Here is a 21,621-nt window from a genome sequence, read left to right as displayed (position 1 = left end):
AAAAGGGGGTGTTAAAAAAAAAAAAAACCTTATGAAACTTATGCTTTAAAGTATAATGGAAAGTGTGGGCAGTCTGGGGTCGAAGGCTGTGTGTCCACACTGAGCCTGCAGGTCCAAAGCCCCTTCCATTAACTGAGATGACTATATGAGACAGGAATCTGTACTTTGAACAAGCATGTGTGTTTGCAAGGAAGCTGCACATTTTTCAGCATTTCCACATGACATGCAACCAAAAGAATTAATGCATGTGATCGCGCATCTGATTCAAACCTTTGACTAATGAGGAAAATTTGGTAGTTATTACTAGGACCTATATTTAAACATGCATTAAATTAGGGTGGTATTTGAGTTTGATTTTGGTAAGAATTTCATCCTTTTTAAGAACACACAAAAGAAGGGGAGCCCCTGAGACTTCCATTAGAAATACATGTTATAATTACAAGTGTGACTTGGTTGTAACGTAAAGAACTGAATAAAAGATGCTGTAAAATTAGTAGGTAGTGATAGTCCTTTTTAATAATTGGTCTAAAGGCGATGGTTGACTTGGTTTTCACTTTGGCTATCATGAACAATAGTTAGATGAGTTCACTCATATTGTTACATTAAGTAACTAGAGTATTTGTCTTTGTTTTTTGATGATACCCTATTTCTTAAGTACAGAGTCTGTATACCTAAAAGAGACTGATTCTTTCCAATGACTTTTATGGACCCTGTCTGCATGCTTCACTAGATAGCAACAGTGTCCACACTGCATGCAATCTCTTACCCTTGTTGCTCCTCTCTCTATTTGTTTACCAAAGTTTCTATTTTCACCTTGAGATTTGCCATTATACCACAGCAAGAGAAGGAAATGGTGGGGTATTAGCTGATAGATAAAAATCAATTAAATTAAATAAATTTAACTATACAAAGAATCTTTAAGCTTAGCGTTTATATTGTACCATTAATTCTATTTTTTAATTTAAAAATGTATATTTGTATAGAATGTAATTTCTTCTGAGAATACAAAACAAACACAATCATTTTCTGTAAGCAGGTGCCACGATCCATGTACCCAGAGTTCCATTTTGTCCAATTAAGTCAAATACTTAAAGGCTAGGTCTTATTTCTGCTTTTTTCCCATATAGCATATTAATTAAATGTCAGTTATAAGAATATGCAATATCCTCCTATTACCATCTCATTTTATTGGCTAAGAAACTTGACTGCTATAAAACAATTCTAGTGTCCGGTTTTTCTACAGACTCTGGCTTATGGAGATATGAACCACGAGTGGATTGGAAATGAATGGCTTCCCAGCCTGGGGTTACCTCAATACAGAAGTTATTTTATGGAATGCTTGGTAGATGCAAGAATGTTAGATCACCTAACAAAAAAAGATCTTCGCGTCCATTTAAAAATGGTGGATAGCTTCCATCGGTAGGTTTTTTCAAACAGTAATTAAAATGAAACAGTAAATAACGTATATATTACTAGAACAAAAAGATGTCTAAGAAATAGAGAATTATGCTATTCAAAACATCTCTGTGCATATACTTGGCACATATTTTCATGCAGCAAATTGCAGTGACTATCTAATACAGAGGTGTGTACATATTATGAGCTCAAAGTTTATGGAACCACACATATACACAACGCAATATAACTTTTTTTCTGTATCTTTTAGAAATTCCATATTTGTGATTTGTATCTGTGTATGTTTTTATATTAGGAAATTATTTATTAAGAATAAAATTAAGTCAGTTTCAACTCTATAAATATACATATAGTTGTAAATTATATAATTTGGGTATATATCAGAAAAAATTTGAGAAGGAATTCTCTGAAGAAGCTGTTTCTTTGTTTTCATATAAATCTTTTAATGTTTTTATTTGTGCATTAATTTTCAGAAAAAAACACTGAATGAGTTGTGAGACAGCCATAAGGACCCATGAATAAGATGTAACCTCTTTTTTCAAGTTGTTTACCATCTGGGGGGAAGAAGAAGCTTGTTATAATACCATGTCATAAGTGTCATGCTGATATCTTTGTAGGTTATGTGAGAAATTGTCGATTGGATTATGATTCTTTTTTGTTCACTTCAAGTTTTTATTTATTTATTTTTTAAAGATTTATTTATTTGTTTGAGAGAGAGAGAGCACACCGAGCAGGGGGGAGGAGCAGAGGGAGAAGGAAAAGCAGACTCCTTGTTGAGCAGGGAGCCCAGTGTGGGGGCTCAATCACAGGACCTTTGGATTATGACCTGAGCCAAAAGACTGAGTTACCCAGGTGCCCCTTAAGTTTTTATTTCAATTCTAGTTAGTTAACATACAGCGTATTACTAATTTCAGGAGAATTTATGGTTCATCACTTACATACAACACGGGGGTCCATCACAAAAAGTGCCCTCCTTAATACCACCACCCATTTAACCCTTCCCCCACCCAACTCTCTCCATCAACCTCAGTTTGTTCTCTATAGTTGAGTTTGTTTTATGGTTTCATAAGTAGTTTTTTATTATGATAAATTAATAAATATAAATCTAGATGATTTGGGTTTGCAAACCCCTATTTGTTCACATCCTGTCCAACATTTAATTAGCGACTAAAATGAAAATGGTATAAAAAATCAGATACGTTGATGACATAAAATTAGGATAAAGAGATAATAATTGCAGCTCTTCAATTAAACTTATGGAGATGTTTTGAATCTTAATACAGTTGTTGATACTGTTGGATTAAATTTAGTAGAGATAAGTGTGATGTGGTTTTTAGAAACCATTAAAATGTTGGATGGGAATCCATGATTTAGAAGTAGATCAAGTGAAAAAGTTATGATTTATACTTGGCACAAAAATCTCAGTTTGGGTTAATGGCTTACAGGACATATTTAGAATAAAAATCTCAGGTTTGGTTAATGGCTTACAGGACATATTTAGACTGTGTTTATTGTCAGACTCAGTGAAGTTCTACCATATGGTGAGATGACAATAAGAAACTGTATTAATATATAGGCATTAAATTGTTATTGATAAAGTGCTAAGAGTCCAGTGGAAAAGTTAAATTAATTTTTTAAAATATATTTAATTTAACTTGTTTTTTTTATTTTGAGAGAACGAGAGGGAGAGAGAGCAAGTAAATCCTCATGCAAGCTAGGAGGAAGGCAGAGGGAGATGGAGAGAGAATCTTAAGCAGGCTTGACTCCCAGTGTGGGGCTCAGTCCCACAACCCTGAGACATGATCCTGATTTATGACCCTGAGACCATGACCCTAGCAGAAACTGAGAGTCAGACACCCAACTGACTGAGCCACCTAGGCACCCTGAAAAGTTGAATAAATTAAAGATATTTAGCTTGGATAAGGAAAGACTTTAGTTTTCCTGTTTTGATATTATTACATGATGGAAGAATAATATTTGCTCTGTTGAACATGTGCTTTTCTAGTTCAAATAATTGTAGATAGTAGGGTGAATGATTTCTGTTCAATAGAAAGAACAGCTTTGTAGGACTCCCAATTACCCTATCATATACACATTATTAGGCAGTGAGTTCCCTCTCCTTGAACTCAAATTTTATGTGGTTATAGTAGATTTTCAAATATTAGAATCTTTGATTACATATTTGCAGCTGTTTCCCATTCTTCACTGATTGACTTTTGTTTTACATTATAGTAAAAATGATTATTACATTGATCAAGGTTTTTTTTTTTTTAAATAAAAATTACAGAAACAGTGGGGTTCTCTTGGTTCAGGGAAATACACGAGCTTCATCTTTATGCTATGCTTAGTTCTGACCTAAAGCAGGTAGAACCGACTGCATAGAGCATCCCACTGTCGTTATGGCCCAGCTTTCCATATAGTAGACATTGATGTAATAATATATATCCTCCTTATAGTACAATTTTATATTACTGATAAACACTTGACAGAAATGAGCCAAGAACCATTGGTTTAACCTCAAGCTACCTGATGTCTGTGGCTGTTATTACATCAGTGTTATCTGTTTTCCCACTACATTAATTTGTTGGGGCTGCCATAACAAAATACCACTGACTGTGTGGCTTAAATAGCAGAAATTGATTTGATCACAGTTCTGGAGTCAAGAAGTTCAAGATGAAGGTGTCAGTATGATTGATTTCTTCTTGGGTTGCAGATGGCTGACTTCTTCTTGTGTCTTTACACGATCTTTCCTCTGAGTGTGTACTTTCCCAGTTTCTCTGCATGTCCAAATTTCCTCTTATTTTTTTTTTAAAAAGTATTTAATCATTTAAAGAAAGCTCTACACCAAACATGGGGCTCAAGCTCACTACCCCAACATCAAGAGTCACACACTCTTCTGACTGAACCCATCAGGCACCCCCAAATTTCCTGTTCGTATGAGAGCACCTACCAGTGAGACTGGAAGAGTACCCACCCTAAGGGCTATATTTTAATTGATTTACCATTTTAAAAACCCTATCTTCAAATATAGTCTTATTCTGAAATACTGAGGATTAGGGCTTGAACACTTGAATTTGAGGGAACATAATACAGCCCATAACACTTTGATTTTTTCCCATTTCTTCTGATTCTGAAATATTTTAACTCAGCATTGTTCTTATTAAAATGGAAGGCTTAGAAATGCATCCAGTGCTTGGGTGTAAGCTGGCCAGTGTGTATGGCTAAATTTGTGTGTATTTCTAAACAAGAAATCACTAATAACAAAGCTCTTTACTCTTGAAGCCTAGAAATTCTTTTTTCCTATTGTACTCTTTCACGTCTTTTATATTTAATATCACCATGTCTTCTTTCTTCTCTCTGAACATCTCTAGTATCTGGATTTTCTTTGTATGCTCATGGCAATTGTCCTTTCTGTGCCCTTTATTTTCACAGCATTGACCCCTTAATTGATTTCCCTAGCCTTAGGTTTACCTATGTTCCCCATCTCTGATTTTCCTGCCAGGTTAATCTTCCTACACCAAAACCAAAAACAAAAAAAATTATGATCAATTTTTTTTGCTGCAAAAACCATCCAGACAGCTCTCTATCACCTAGATGTATTCCACACTTAGGCTGAATTCAGGCTTTCCATTATGTTACCCGATTCTCCATATGGAATCATATTCCTCCTTATTTTCTGGCATGGATTTCCAACCCTGTACAGTATGTCTCACTATCACCACACATTTAAAATTTCATTGGCAACCCTGTGTTCAGGCGCTGCATTTACTTTAATAACCCCTTTTCTGCTACCTGACCTTTAAGGATCTGATCAGTTTTCTACTCTTCCACAATATCCTTTCCACACAGAATTTCATTACCCGCTGACTCATTTTTTTCACATATTCTGTAGCATTGAGGGGGGTAGCTATTCATTTTGGTATGTGGCTCCCTGTCTAACTTTAACTTATTCACGTGTTTATATGTTTTTCTCATCAGCTTAAGAAGAAAGTACCCATTTCTTATAAATTTCTTCCTTTTATCATAATAGTGGCTTTAAATTCTTTCCAAATGAGTTAAGTGTTCATTTGTCTACAAATAATGTCAAAATAGCTTGATGGAAGAAAAAGAAATGGATGGACAACATAATCCACAGTTCTTTTCAAGACTATGGTTTTCTTATTTTGAAATTAATATTTTTACTTTTTAGAAACACATGTGCTTAAAATAACTGTAGTTTGTTTCCCACCAGTACTAAAGGATTTAATTACCAATGTAATTTGTTACTCCGTTGCCCTCAGAAGTAGTGCATAGTGTTGACTATGCTTAATCAAAGAACATTTATTATCTGCTGAATAAATTCAATGTGTTTTCTACTTTTTTTAAAAAAAATAACAGAACAAGTTTACAATATGGAATTATGTGCTTAAAGAGGTTGAATTATGACAGAAAAGAACTAGAAAGAAGACGGGAAGCAAGCCAACATGAAATCAAAGGTAGTATATCTTTCTTTCATATCAAATGCCTTTTTTTCTGGGATTTTTAGCTTTCACTTTTATGAACCCCAAATGCTCTATATGTTACAAGGTCACTAAAGAGCATAATTATTTATGTCACTAGTTAGAATAGTGTCATCATTATTTCTTTTTTGTTGCTTTTAGGAAACATTAAACATAAACATAAAAAAGATAGCATCACTCTATAAGGTGAATATCCATCCCATCTAGAATGTATTCTTGAATTTTTAAAAAATTGTGTTGACACCCTTATGAACAAATGAAACATGAACAAATGAATAAATTGAGATGTACTCCTTTTAACCTGATAATTATACAGTCTGTTTGTCCTAAAGATATCTTCAGGTAGATATTTTTGTCAAAGTTTTAATAGAACATTCTCATATGATTCAGAGAAATATGGTATATAATTTATTTATAGCAGTTCACCTTTGGTTTATAGCATTTGAATTTTCTTTCGGTGCTTAGAAATTTTATTTTTGTACTATGGTTACAGAAATTATACAGGAATTTTATATAGAAGCTACACAGAGATTTTACCTCTATAAATGAGACTAATCCATTAATAATTTTAGCTATAATTGTTAAGTCAAAGAAATGATTTAGAAGCATTGCTAATTGCTGCAATTATTGTGTGTACAAAAAGGTTTGATTTGAATAAGAAAAGACACTCCATATTACAGATTATAAAAGTATTATATTTAATATTAATCCTCTAAATGTTGAGAAGTACCTTAATATACAGGGGAAAGAATTGTTTAAAAGAACATTTTAGATCCTATATTTATTAGGCACCACTTTACTTTTATTACTGTTGTTGAAAGAAAATTTCATTGTTGGGTATAGGTATCTATGGGTCTTTTTCAGTAAAAGTCAGCAGTCCACTTAGGTCCATTTATACTTTTTCAAAGGAAAAAATTTCTCATTAAGGGAAATATCACCAAATTTTTTGTTGAAGATTTTGGATACAAGCAATGTTCCCATTTACTCTTCACCAAGGGTTGATATGTGGGAGCATTTCATCAAATTCAAGAAGTGTTTGTACATTAACTGTTCATAGTTAGGCATGAGTCAGTTTTCATCCTCACTTTCTTTGGGGCTCACTTTTTTGGGGGGTTCACTTTAAATATGAAAATAGTATGTGCTGCATGTTACCTTACCCTTTCCTTCCTATCCAAGTTTAGTGCTGTTTCATTCTTTAGGATTATCTTAGACTTCTATCATTTTCATTTGTGATAAACAGTGTCAGAAATTACTTTTATCTTTGGCAGTTTTGGGACAGCACATTAATTCTAGTAGAATGGGCTTGAATGCACGTGAAGGTGATTGGTTAATATATTTTTCTATATATGGTTCATTGGAGAATAGATAGACACACAATGGATTTCTTGTAACAGTTCATTTGACTCATTACTTGGGAGCAAGAAAGTGTTTTTCCATTATCAAAATTGAGCTGTTTGATTTCACTTTATTTTGGGGCCCCAGGAAATTGCAAATTGTTTTCAGTACTTTGTCATTCAGTTGAATTGAAATTTGGGAATGAATTGATCAAAGAAAGACCTTAGAAAGAAGTCTATGTTTGACCTAACAAAAGATGTTTTAGCACACAAATAGATTTTACCCATGGGAAACCACTTTCTAGTTTTCTTTCTTAAGTATTTTTTCCAATTAGATTTTATTATGCTTGGTCTCACCACATGGGATGTTTCATATATAGGTAGATGTAAAAGAGAAGGAGAAATTACCCATTTGGCCCTATACCAAATATTGTTTTAGTTTTTGGCAGCTACTGGTTATAGCATAGCCCTGAGAAAAACTGCTGTGATTCACTAGGATTGTACACACAGAGTTCCATATGATAGGAGGCTGTGAGTGAGATCGTAAATAGCCACTGTTTCCTGTAACTGATCCAATGACATTTGCAGGAATAAGTCTTGATGCTAACGAGGGGTCTCTGTTATTATCTGAAGTGTTAATTAACCTTGACCTTAATAAACAGCTTTCTGAAATGAGGGAACCATGTGAATATCAAGAATGTACTAACATTTAATTTGTTGCTAGGAAACAGTCAACACTAATGTCTAGCCATTTATTGGTGAGGTCAAGAGGATCCTTACAAAAAGCTTTAAAGTCAGGGCATAAATTTTTCTTAAAAATAGATTTATAGAAAGGAATCTGATTTACAATTTTTTTGTATTTTTTTTGTAAACAGCAAATTGCTGTAATTTTTTTGTAAACAGCAATTTGCTGTTCAGAAGGAATAAGGTTTAGATTAGTGCTTTATTTACCTTCACCTTATAAGTAAATGAATTATTTTCTATTCATAATTTTATAAATTTGAGGACTCTAAGCTACAGGTATGGCAATGATATTTTTAATAAAGATATATTGTAGAAATACGGTAAATACAAATGTTTTGTCTAGATTTGCAGAAATACGGTAAATTCAAATGTCAAAATATAAGCCCATCTCTAGAAAAGAACAAGCTCTTCCTACTTACAGATCCACTTCATGCAAAGAAAACTGAGCAGTTTTGTTATTTTTTGAGAAAATGGTTGTAGCATTACTTTTAAAAAATCCCGCACTTAGTGAAGGCAATTGGAGACCGATGCTGTCAGCCATACCTGCCCAGTGTCTGAAGTGCAAGTTTAGTGCAGCCAGTCATTTGAATCAATCAGTTGTTATCAACAGCAGTTGTTAATTTAACCACAGTATAATACTAACCCACTTATATCCCATTTTCTGAGATTTAACACCTTAGTGGAACAAGCTAATGAAAACTCAGAGGAAAATATATACTTTAGGAATGACCCATGGAGAACCAGTGAAGGAATGTGTGTGTGTGTGTGTGTGTGTGTGTGTGTGTGTGTGTGTACTATAAAATTTCTCTATATAGTAAAGAGTATTAAAGTCTTTTGCCTTGTTGAAGACATGAAGAAAGAAAGACCCATAAGTGTAAGGGAGACAGTAAACATTCTCCCTAAAGAAATTCATTCTGCTTTGGCTGAAACAGGAAAATGGTAGTAAGACTGGGAGGTGGGCATTATGAGTCTTTCTTCACATATTCCTCACTAAATGAAAAAAAAAATAAGGATTGGAAAAGATATATAGAAAATCCAAGTAATTAATGATAGGCCATATGATTCAAATTAATATGTGAATTAATCTATATATAAAGATTCAATATGGCTAAAAAGAAATGAAATACCAGACCGTGAAAAGACGGGGAGGGACTGTAGACGCATACTGCTAACTGAAAGAAAAGTAGTACATGATTATACTGTAAGAATCATACCACATGATTCCAACTATATGGCATTCTGGAAGAGGTTAAACTATGGGCACAAGAACAATTGGTCAGTGGTTGCCTGTTGAGTGGAGAGGGAAGGATAAATAAATGTTGCACAGGGGATGTTTAGGGCAGTGAAACTATTCTGTATGATAGTATAATAATGAATACATGTCACTATACATTTGTCCAGACCTGTAGAGTGTACATCACCAAGAATGAACCCTAATATTAGCTGTGGACTTGGTGTCAATGCCGGTTTGCCTAATGAAACAATGGAGCACGCTGGTGGGGAATTTTATAGTCAGGAGGGCTGTGCGTCTACAGGGACAGGGGCTATATGGAAACACCGCACTTCCCGCTCACTTTTGCTGTGAACTTAAAAATACTCTTAAAAGTAGAGGTTGTCTTAAAGTTTCAATAGAAAAAAAGCTACTGTATTTCCCAAAGTATTCTTTATACTTTTTCTGGAAAACAACAGAAATATATTGTCTCATAGTTCTGGGGCTGGATGAAGATGTCAGCAGGGTTGGTCCTTTTAAGGGCTCTGAGGAAGACCCCGTTCCATGCCTCTCCCCTACTTTCTGGTGGTGTTCTGTCAATCTTGATGTTTCTTGACTTTAAACACGTCACCCTGATCTCTGCCTTAATCGGCATGTTGTTTTCCTTGTGTGCATATCTTACTTCCAACTTTCCCCTTTTTGGAAGGAAATCATCATATTGGATAGGGGCCCACCCTAATAACCTTATTTTAACTAGATTACTTCAATAAAGAACATATCTCTAAATAAGGTCACATTTTGAGGTAGTGGGGATTAGGACTTTAACATACGAATATTGGGGGGACACAACTCAATCTATAACAACAACAGGTTTACCATAACAGGTACAAACAAGCAAATAAAACAAAACATATGAAAAATACAAAGTATTGGTAAAGATGCAGATTTTTATACATTGCCACTGGAGATTTAAATTGTGAGAGTAGAATTGATTTAGTATACCTGTGGGTATTCAAAACAGTACTATCCTTAATACCCACAGTGGAATTTAGCCAAGTGTCCATCAACCGTAGAATGGATCAATTGTAGCATAATCGTACAATGGAATACTAAGTAATGATGAAAATAAGCAGGAGAATTCTGTTTTCCATAGCACAGATGAATCCATATTGAGTGAAAGACACAGACACAAAAGTACATATTGTACAATTTCATTTATAAAAGCTAAAAAAATCAAACCTCAAAAAACTAATCTGTACTAAAAATAGAATACTGGTTACTGCTGACTTGAGGACAGAGACTGAGAACCTGACATGAGGGGACCCAGTGGGGCAGAGGTATCACTCTGTTGCTTTAATGGTATACACAATCGTAACTTGATAAGTGAACGCCTTAGGACAAATGTGTTGAAAAACTTAAACAATATATAAATACGCTGCCCCCCACTTGTGACTTGACCGAGTGCTTGATTTTTGCATTAATATGTGATTGAAAAATAATGAATTGACAAAGTCGTGGGTTAAGTAGCACACTATGAAATCCTTGTCCTATCTTACTGCTCAGTTCTTTGACTTACTGCTTCAGGTAAAAGAAAAAAAAAAACAGGATCTCTAGTCCACATTCAATATTTAATGAGTAGTTAAAAAACAATGATGAAGAACCATACTAGCTTCTCATTTTGTCATCTTCACTGAAGAGCTATGTATCAAGACACAAATGAGAAATGTCCCCATCTGGTGATAAAATCACTGAACTTCAGACAGACCCCTAGAGCTCCAGAACGGAAACAGGAAACACTTTGAGACATGGTGTTCTGGGTGATGGAAGTGCTTTTCAGTGATAACAAACACTCTTCCAATGACAACTTTTTTTTTTTTTTTCCCTAGGCTACAAGTAGCCTAGGTGAGTTACAAGAAGGTAAATACATACAACACAAGGGGGTCAGGTACATCAGCGAGTGGATCAAGCAATCGGCATAAATGCTGACTTGGCCAGATACCTGTGACTCATTACAGCCGATAGGTTTATTTATCGTGCAAAATACCTAAATATGCAGCCTAAAATGATGCACCTCTTTTCCTAGATGTGTTGGTGTGGAGCAATGATCGAGTTATTCGCTGGATACAAGCAATTGGACTTCGAGAATATGCAAATAACATTCTTGAAAGCGGTGTGCACGGCTCCCTTATAGCCCTGGATGAGAACTTTGACTATAGCAGCTTAGCATTATTACTACAGATTCCAACACAGAACACCCAGGCAAGCCCCTTTATGCTGTCACTGCACTGTCCTAATTTATATAACGATAAACTAAACTTTTAGGGACAAAATAAAAGTCGGCTGTGTATTTATGATTTCTAATGACAGTTAGCTCAGCTCAACCTTTGAAATGTGTCACTGGGGCTTTAATTTCAAGCCACTGGATTTCTAGCCAAAACAAAATCATAAAATTAAGCAGGAAAAGGGATTTAGAGGTTATGTAGTCCAACCTTCCAGCTGAATGCCAGATTTCCCAAAACAATATCCCTGGCAGATGGCTTTCAGTCTCTGCCTTTCTGAGAGGTGTTCATTTCTATTTGCATGTCTGAATTAGACAGACACTTAGCAATGAGGATGCCATTGATTCCCCAGCCTGGATAATTATCTGAAATTGTCAGAGTTCATTAAAAACTTAAAGCCTTCAAACTTCATCACAGGCCTAAGAAATCAGATACCCAGAGATAGGGTATAGGAATCCTGGGTATCTCAAGTTCCCCCAAATAATGATCATTGGCCAGGTTTGAGAATAGACTTGATAAATATCAGACATAGATGTGACAAAAATTTGGCAGTCAACTTCACTTTTTATTTTGTTTTTATATATTGCAAAGTTTATATAAAATACTCAATTGGATTGAAGTAAGGCGACTTACTTTACTTACTTTGGAGTAAAATAAATTGAGGTCAGTGCCCCTTGACCTCAGACATGTATGCGTGGCCATCTCTCCATTGTCCACAGACTAAAGAAAATTGCCCTACCTTATATTTATAACTAAAACTTACAATGGCTTGTAGCCATGGAGGACTAAAAACTTAAGCCCCCATAAATAAGTTAGATTTGTAATGTTTTCTCAAAGGAATGTAATCTTCATTATTTTTAAAATATAATGTGACTTTTGCAACGATAACTGTACTTTCATGTCAACAGGCAAGGCAGATCCTCGAAAGAGAGTACAATAACCTCTTGGCTCTGGGAACCGAACGGCGACTGGACGAAGTAAGTCCTTCTGTATCATTCACAAGGGATCTCAGAGAGTACAGATAAAACGGCTTTCAAGAAATAGTGCTCAAAAATTAATCAGATGCTTGTTCCCTGGGTAGAATCTAGAATTTTCCCCACTATTGTTCGTAAATATTAAATTTTATGACTTATTTGGTTTCGGAAAAACCTTTATGAATTCATAAATATTGTATCAGCAGTTAGGAACATGAAGGAGTTATTCAGAAACAGTCTCTTTTATGAGCTGTGACTACAGAATTATGTTGAGTGACATTAAAAAAAAGCAATGATAACACTAATCCTGATAAATTCAGCTTTTTAATAAGGAATGTGCTTATTTTTTAAATATCAGTATATCTTCACAGGAAATTTTAGGATATTAAAATGAGGAGAAAAGTGGCTTTCAGTAAAAGGGAAGCTTTTCATTATTTTAGATAGCGATATTGAGTTTTCCTTAAAAACATATGAAAACATTTCAACAGTCATAGGATTTGAAAGCCATATGGAATGTAAGAAGCCCAAGCATCATATATGCATGTTTAAATTATTTGGAAAATAATAAACATGTAAGTAAGCCTCCTGAGATAAAGGAACACAAGGGGCACAAGGACTTTAACAGTCCTCTGAGTTTGTTTGTTTGTTTGTTTGTTTGTTTTTAAAGATTGTATTTATTTATTTGATGGACAGAGATCACAAGCAGGCAGAGAGAGAGGGGGAAGCAGGCTCCCTGCTGAGCAGAGAGCCTAATGCAGGGCTAGATCCTAGGACCCTGGGATCATGACCCTAGTCAAAGGCAGAGGCTTAACCCACTAAGCCACCCAGAAGCCCCCCTTCTGAGTTTTTTACAGGCCCTTTCTGGAAGAAGTAAAAAGAAAACCAGAGTATGAAGTAACAAACGCAAATTGCAAAATGCAGGTGTTTCTTGGCTATAGAAAAAAAGCTCATTAAAATAATTTTGTGAATGAACCCAGGAAATCCTCAAATGAGGCAATTATTCCACATTCAAATGGGCAGGGCAATGATCTTTGATTTATAAAACCCATTTGCAGAGAAGGTTATAGACAGATTAGCTCTACAGTCTTGACATCAGCTAACTTCCTATAAATTCATACTCCTGTCCAATCAGGGTAATGATTCATATTTTTAAAACCGAGTTAATAGTGAATTTACTTTCATTTTATAAGTTGTTTGATAATCTTTTGTCCTTAATCTTAATTGTTGAATCAAAGAGATAGTCTACATAAACCCTGTATCCTTTTGAACACAATTATTCTACTTCCTCAAAAGGAATTTTAATAAAAATTATTAAAGATCTGTTTATTGCTATATTTTTATTTTTACTTTTTTTTTTTTTAAGATTTTGTTTATTTATTTGACACACAGAGATCACAGGTAGGCGGAGAGGCAGGCAGAGAGAGAGGGGAAGCAGGCTCCCTTCTAAGCAGGGAGCCCAATGTGGGGCTCGATCCCAGGACCATGGGATCATGGCCTGAGCCGAAGGCAGAGGCTTTAACCCACTGAGCCACCCAAGCGCCCCTATTGCTATATTTTTTAATGTGGATTGACCCAAAGGAGCCAAGTAGAGATACAAGCCTGTATGAGTCAGTGTTGCTTTCTGAAAGAAAGGAAAAAGCAGAAAGGTCTAAATGGAATGTGACTATCTGCCTTTAAAATACGCTGCATCTTTTTCTTATTGTTAAAAGTATGGCACATGATTTTTTCACTCAAACTCTGCAGTCTCTTTTGTCCTAGTTTTTTTGTTTTTGTTTTTATCTATTATTTATTTATTTTTTATTTTAGGGGGTGGTGTGAACAAAAAATAGCTTAAACAACTTACCCAGAACCAGAGTGTACTTGTTTCCGGGGCTAATTACATTCAGATTCCACTAAAAAAAATTTAAGAAGTGCTCATGTGCTTCTACAGACTTTGACTTCAGTTAAGTGGTTATCTTTCAGCCTCACCTCATGAAAACTTTGTCCTCTGATGTTGTCACTTGTAGGTCCTGTTAGCTTTCTGCAGTAACACTATATTAAATAAAGAGTCACACAATAGACCTGTACCCCTGAAACAAATAATACATTATATGTTAATTTAAAACAAAAAAAAAAGCTTTAGGTTACCTGCCCAAAAAAAGCAAAAGGAATCATTATTTAAATCCTTAATTGCTTATTTTTCACTCCTTAACCCATATATTATAGGAACTGTAGATCCCTACAATGTAATGTAGTGATTCATAGAACTGAAGAATATTTATCTTTATGCAAGAACTCTCAAAATTCAAGAAATCAGAGAGGCCACAACTGTGAAATTCTGCTTCTTTTCTTGATTTATAAACATTTTAGACCCAGGACCATGCAGAACCTGGCAGCTGAGAAAAGGAATAGCAGAGAACTCTTAAACTATAAACTGGCTACTTAATCTAAACAAAATTTAGATTTGGGTGCTTTATCTATAGAGATATACAGATTTACATATAATTTTATTAATGATCTTCTTTTCCAAAATGACTCTGAATGTCAATTATCTTAGCAGTCTATGATGAAGAATACCTTATAGTCTTAGTTATAACACGGTAATTTGAGATGAATGTTGACCTATTTTATTCTATATGCCAAAATGAAGTCACCTGAGCTAGTACGGTCAACCCCACATACTGAGCTGGAACTTCGGTGAATAGATAGCCATTGCTTAGATAAGAAACTTAATGATCTAAGAAGCTAAGATCTATGTAGAGCAATTAATAGGTTTCTTAGAATTTGACAGTAAGAAAAATTTGTGCTTAATAATACTAGTTAGACACTAGGTTACATATCACTCCTTACGAACTCAGAGAAGGTTCATTGTATCTGAGCAGGTACTTTGTGTATGCACAGAGAGAGAAGAGAGTATATCATAATGATGTACCAGCATTACACTCGTAAAACAGCAACCAGAATTATATTCTGCTTTCGGTAGCATCTAAGGAGCGTGTGGATTCATTAAAAGGATGGTTTCCAGGCTGCACAGGTTTTTCAGTAAACTACAAGTTAATTAGTATCAGCTGAAATCTGACATATGACAAATTTAGAGTTTCCTACGCAGACTATGGGCAGTAGTATCTCATGTGTTCCAGGCTGTATCAAACATAGCTTTTTCCTTTCTCTTGTTAACATAAAAGTAAAATTCATGAAGCAGTTCTTCAGGTTTGTGAGTGAAATGCAGTTTGCCCAACACCTGTTAAACTAAATATGTCATCTCATACAGTAACATGAGTTGCCCTAAAGTATAGCAAAGAAGAGGTCATATTCTTTTCAGGGAAACATTTGTGGCTTTACTTTAGATTTTCAAAACTGTTTACTTTTAGAGATAGCAAACCTTAAGATTTGAAGTCACAGGAACATTTTTATAAAAGCATTTCTGTTGCAAATCTCCTATGCTATCATTTTGGAATTAATAGAACTCTCAAAATAAAGCACAGTATTTCAGATGTATGCTTTACAGACTGAATATAAATCCTCAATATTACCTGTTTCTAAGCACACAGTTTTAAGTAGCTGGACTAGTTTACTTGTTATCACATCAGATTATAATTCTGTTATTGGCAGAGTGATGACAAGAATTTCAGGCGTGGGTCAACATGGAGAAGACAGTTTCCCCCTCGTGAAGTACACGGAATCAGCATGATGCCTGGCTCCTCAGAAACGTTACCGGCTGGATTCAGGTTAACCACAACATCTGGGCAATCAAGGAAAATGACAACGGATGGTACAGTAGTTTTGCATTTCTGCTTATAAAGTAAAGCAAAACAGAACCAAAAAAAAAAAAAAAAACTATTTAGCAAAAGCTAGTCTCATTCTCTGACCTTGCATAGCTTTCTGGAATTCTTTTCTTAAGTTGGTTTGCTCTGCTTGAAGTTTACTTTGCTTTCATCAAAAACCAGACTCTTGGAATCGGCTGATGCATGAACCCATGGCACCTCGTTTACATTTTTAAAAAGAATTTAGAAAATCCTAAAAAGGACAATTTTGGCTAATGTCCACATCTAGGAAGAACAATACTCATCTGCATGATTTGTGTTTCTTTACTCTTCTATTCTCAAAGTAAAGAATTTGTTTAGTTAGAGGTTGGATTTGGACTAATGGTCCTTAGTGAATGGAAATTAACTCTGTGGTCGCCCTACATGTTTGAATATTATGAGTTTTATATTTTGTCTTAGAAACCCAAACTCATCAGATATTTTCACCTCTGACCAAGGCAGAAGGCCTTAAATAAACAAGCACAACTATGAGAAGAGAATTAAACAAACACAAAGCCAACAGTAATTTCCCAATTAGTATTATTTCCTTCTGTGGACATTAGACTTGTGTGACATACTTCACAAAGGAAAACAGCCATTCTGAAGGAGAGACCACTTTGAAATAGTAGTCACAAAGTTATTTCTATTTGGTAGGCATTAAAAAAAATAGTTTCCCTCTCTCTTTATTAAGACAATTGCCCAGAGTTGTTATTTCTTTTCAAGGTTAGCACTCTCATGGCCCTTAAAATTAGTTTCAGTATAAACCATGATCTCTGATCTACACATCTCACTTGTTAATATTATGGAACATGTTAACAAAATTCATGAGGAATCTAATGTGATTCAAATTAGTGAAGAAGTTCTCCAATACTTGGAGAGGGGAGAAAAATCCACTATCTGGAATTCTCTAGAAGCAATCTTTGCTTCAAAAACAAGCGCGGTGGGGAGCTGCTTTCCTTACAGGCTTCTAAGGAGGAATACACACCTCGAAAGCCCAGCTGAATCACACTGGAGTAACTTTTCATTAGTAACTTGGTCTAGCGGGAAGGGATAGGAGTGGCTCATGTCTGAGAGAAAGAAGGTCAACTAATATGTTAAGGATCCCTTTACGCAGGGGGTCACCCTTCTCATCTGAGTTCTGGACTCCATCATCCAAGTTCCTCTAAAGCCCTTTTCTCCGTTCGCAGTTGCTTCATCAAGACTGCAGAGGTTAGACAACTCCACTGTTCGCACATACTCATGTTGACAAGCCACTCAAAGGAGGCAGCACTGACTTGCTGTGAGTAGCTCCCTTGGCTGACCAAAAACAAACCACCCCAAAGCGGCACCTACATAGAGCAGGAAATATACACGACATGCTTTGGGATGGCCTTGCAGTCCAGAAGGGAGATCACCCTTTCGGATTGCTAGACGGTAGGAGACGAGTCTTAGTACCGTAGCTCTGAATCGAGTCCTTCCAATCACCATCTGCGTGCTCTGACCGATGTAAGGTCCCGCTGTTGGAGGCCTGCCACTATCTTACGACACATCAGCAGGTCGCAACCCTGGCCACCAGCACCTACTTTTGAGTAGCATTTTATATGGACGCACATAGGGTTTTACTGAGGACAGTTTGACACTTTGAGAATGACACACTTTTAAGTGAGTATTTTATGCAGGGGAAGCTGAAGTAAGCAGAGAGTGATTTTAGTAGGTACACAGAGTCAAATAGCAGAGACAGGAGAATGTCCTAGAGGTGGTTTATTATTAAAGACAATAGGCTGACAATTTTTGAACTTCTAGCATGTTATTTTCCATCACTTTTATTTGTATTTGTTGAAAACAAATAAATGGGTTGTAAGGAGCTGGGGCTTATGGTATAGGAACAAAGTGAAATTATAAGAATGCAAGTAGGACTAAAACTTTGATGATATAGTCGTAAGCTAGCAGCAGACATTTGTTTTAAGAGAAATACTTAGCTGATGAAAAATCCACTTCCAAGTCCATATAAAAATGGAGTTTGACTGAAAAACAGTCAGTAGTTAGACTGCGGTTTCTTGGCTTATACACGTCAAGTGCTCATGAAATTTTTTTAACCTAAAACTGAGTTTTACCAAAATATTTACTTTTTATAATAAATTAATATTTTGGAAAAATAATTTTTAAAGCAATATTTGGAACCCGATGTGTGCCCAGGAATGGGGAGAGGAAACAGTTATAGGCAGAGGAACAGCTCATCTTGTGCTGTTTATTCATTGCCTTGAACTAAAAGCTCCATGCAATTTATTGTTGGTCTTTGGGGCCTAATATGGGAGCTGGTGTGCTGCCTTATTTGGGTCACTATTTGAAGCTGCTGATAAAACAAAAAGCTTTCTGATAAGAGATTTAATTTCAGAATGTAAAACCCAACATTAAAAATTTAATTACGGTATACAATTTGGCATCTAATTAGGCATGATCTAAAGTATATAATGATTTGGCTAAATAAGAGGCTTTCCAAAATACTGTTTGTAATAGCTTCTACACATAACATGATAATTTCCCCAGGAACTGAATACTTCACTAATTTACAAATGACTATTTAATATGTGGAGTAGTGCTTGCTTCTTAGTTCCTGACTGATGGGTAGAATTACTCTTTAACTATTTGCAGTCTGTATTTTGTGCATGGCATTCTAGCTCATATTTCCCAGTTTTTACCATTAAATGGGATAAAGGTATTTATTTTTACAGTAACCTAATCTGGGGCAACCAATTTCTGTTAGCACTTTTATTATTAAAATAATTCAGAACATATCATTTGTTGCTTCATTTGTGTTGAAAAGAGAAACTGTGAGCTTTTCCTAAGCATAGTATGACAGAAAAGAATCAGTGATGTCACATCAGATATGTCATTTATTACCATTTTGTTTTGTCACAATTCAACAAAGGTATCTTTTGAAGAGCTCTAAAAGATATGAATCAGAATATGACTCTCTTCCATGGAATAGGTCAATCCAACCAAATTTCCAACCTCTAAATTTTTCAAAAGGACAGCTCACATTTTCTGTGAATACCTTTGTTTCTATTTACCACCATGCTTTCCACAAACTTGAGCAAATCTTGTTATTTATTAAGTTGGCCTGCACAAAATCGGAGAAGAGCAAATGTTAATTACCTACAGCTCTCGGTCAGGTCCTATAGCTGACTTTCCGTTCACGGACTCCCAGGGCAGACGTAGGCAGGCTGCATGGAGATCACCAACAGTGGCAGAGGGGGAACTGTCCAGGCTGGGAGCTGTGGGTAGACTAACGCTGTGCATTAAATATTTTAGATGTCTTTTCCGTCTACTCTACCTAAAGTGCACTACCATCTCAGAAGACGAACAGTGAAGACCTTTGTGAAGACTGAATTCTAAGGAAACGACCACAAGTAATGGCTTATTCAGCTAAAAATGTGATCTGGGGGGAGTCAGATATTAAGCTTGATTCGTTTACTACAATTGTAAGAAAATGCTTAAGTCATTTGAATAATCAGCATCATCCACATCATAAATTCTGTACAACAGCTTTTATGAAATGGAGCCACTGTTTTTTTCATGTTTTATTGTAATATACTAGGCATTTATGTATTACTGTGTATGTATTTCTTTTTAAATGTGTAAGTCTTATGTAAATGGATATAAATATGATTTTTAAAAAAATAAAATATATGGTTCATGGAGTCTCGAGTGCAAACATTTGACAATTCCAAGTACTGTTTGTATTTTACCATTCCACCATTTTTACAGTTTTTGAATTGTAACAGTCAAATCGATATGTTTCTCCTTCAAGTCTGTCAATACTTAAAGCTGAAAACCTGCCTCTGATCATGTAAAAAGGAATGATTTAACCTGGAACTGGAGCCAAAAATAGTCCTTTAAAGGCAATCAGGGATGTCCTATATCTTTAGAAATAGCACTGTGATGGCTCGATCTCCTTTTCAATACAAAACAGAGCTAAACTGTTTACAAGAGTCAAAAACAATTATTTAAAAAAAATTTATAAGGAATAAACATTATCTTCTCTTGTTACTTGTGGACCAAGAAAAAAAAAAAAAAAAAAGAAAAGAACTTCTTTACTAAGAACCACATGCTCATCAGATATCTTGAACCGCCAGCCAGCACTGCTCAGTGAATGTCAACCACTGCAGAGTCTGAGGCTCATTTCCATTGAAAAAAATAAAAAATAAAAAAACAAAACCCAGAAACCTTTCCCTTTTGTCAATGTAACAGGGCATTAGCCAGACTCATGTCTAATGTTATAAGCTTCTAGCCAAGATGGCCTTGTTGCGACTTCCCTGAAGTCAGTCTTATCAGAGGAAATAAATGAAAGACAGAATGATTAACATATATAGTGTATAAAAGTATAGAAGAGTAACTCTTCCCTGTGGCTTTATTTGGTGGTGTTACTGTTGTTTATTCTTTGTTTATATGGGAGATTTCAAAGTAAAACCTATTTAATAATACCATTTATCTAACTGCTGATTTTCTGCTGCTTGATCTTAGGAAGCGCAAGACCTGTCATTAGTAATTTCCTTTTTGTATTTAATTTGCTATGTTTGCACGTACATTACATTTGTTTTGATGTCTGTTTTTGTTTAACAGATTCAGTCAAAAGGTAATGGTAACAGAAACCCTCTCCATTGTCAATAAAAAAAAAATACTTCCAGTTCTCTGTTTAATCTTTGTTTTCTAGTCACATAGTGTTTACCAATTTACTTAAACCATAACGCAAATTGTCCTTTTAGTTGACTCAATCTATTATTTATCTTCAACAGTAAGTCGGCCACAAGGGGGAGCACTAAACTTGCTTATGAAGGTGACTGTAAATTTTCTAAAAATGTTGCCTGAGCAGGAACAATGGGAAAGAGCTTTCTAAGCTCATCTGATGACGGGCATCTTGACTTAAGGAAATGAAATGTAATATAAAAAATATGATGTTATAATAACAAACGATTTGTATCTACTCTTAATACATGACTTAATCACATAAATCAGTTTCTCCCCTTTAGTGATCATCTGGTAAGAAATAGTCAAATTGTTTATAATAGACTCTAATGTAGAGAAAGAAAAAGATCTACCTATTCCCTCAAAAAAGGTATAAAATACTCTTCAACATAGAATATAATTTCTGCCAGATTCTAAACTCCATTTATGGATTAAGCTCAGAATCTCAGTATTTTTCCTTCTGACCATCTATCAACTTTATGAATTTTCACATTTGTAATGATAAGAGCCTTCCCAAATACAATTTTATATAAATAAAAGTGCTCCTGAAATGTAAAGCAGGTCTAATTTTTATATATTTAATGTATTGTCTTGAACAAAATAACTCAATCGGAAAAACTTTTCCATAGATTTTAAAAGAACAACTTTAAATCTTTCC

General features: G+C 35.0%; 1 protein-coding gene across 12 annotated transcripts in view; it reads left to right on the top strand.

The window, feature by feature from the left end:
- The window catches only part of PPFIA2 (PTPRF interacting protein alpha 2), a 496,304-nt gene extending 475,400 nt beyond the window's left edge, over window positions 1-20,904 (top strand). For 6 of the 12 annotated variants that reach the window (XM_045082940.1, XM_045082946.1, XM_045082941.1 and 3 more), the window contains 7 exons: window positions 1,226-1,419; window positions 5,794-5,891; window positions 11,287-11,462; window positions 12,391-12,459; window positions 16,048-16,207; window positions 17,426-17,517; window positions 19,530-20,904. In XM_045082940.1, coding sequence (XP_044938875.1) covers window positions 1,226-1,419; window positions 5,794-5,891; window positions 11,287-11,462; window positions 12,391-12,459; window positions 16,048-16,207; window positions 17,426-17,484 — 756 coding nt within the window. In that variant the 3' untranslated portion in view covers window positions 17,485-17,517; window positions 19,530-20,904. The remainder of the gene's footprint in view (window positions 1-1,225; window positions 1,420-5,793; window positions 5,892-11,286; window positions 11,463-12,390; window positions 12,460-16,047; window positions 16,208-17,425; window positions 17,518-19,529) is intronic. The other 6 variants (XM_045082943.1, XM_045082942.1, XM_045082950.1 and 3 more) reach the window with 2 other exon arrangements.
- Window positions 20,905-21,621: the final 717 nt, after the last annotated feature.

Source organism: Mustela putorius, unplaced genomic scaffold (assembly GCF_011764305.1).
Source record: "Mustela putorius furo isolate JIRA1106 unplaced genomic scaffold, ASM1176430v1.1 tig00000640_pilon_pilon_pilon, whole genome shotgun sequence".
NCBI lineage: Eukaryota > Metazoa > Chordata > Mammalia > Carnivora > Mustelidae > Mustela > Mustela putorius.
The sequence above is the reverse complement of the archived record's forward strand: the minus strand, read 5'-3'. Positions and strand labels throughout refer to the sequence as shown.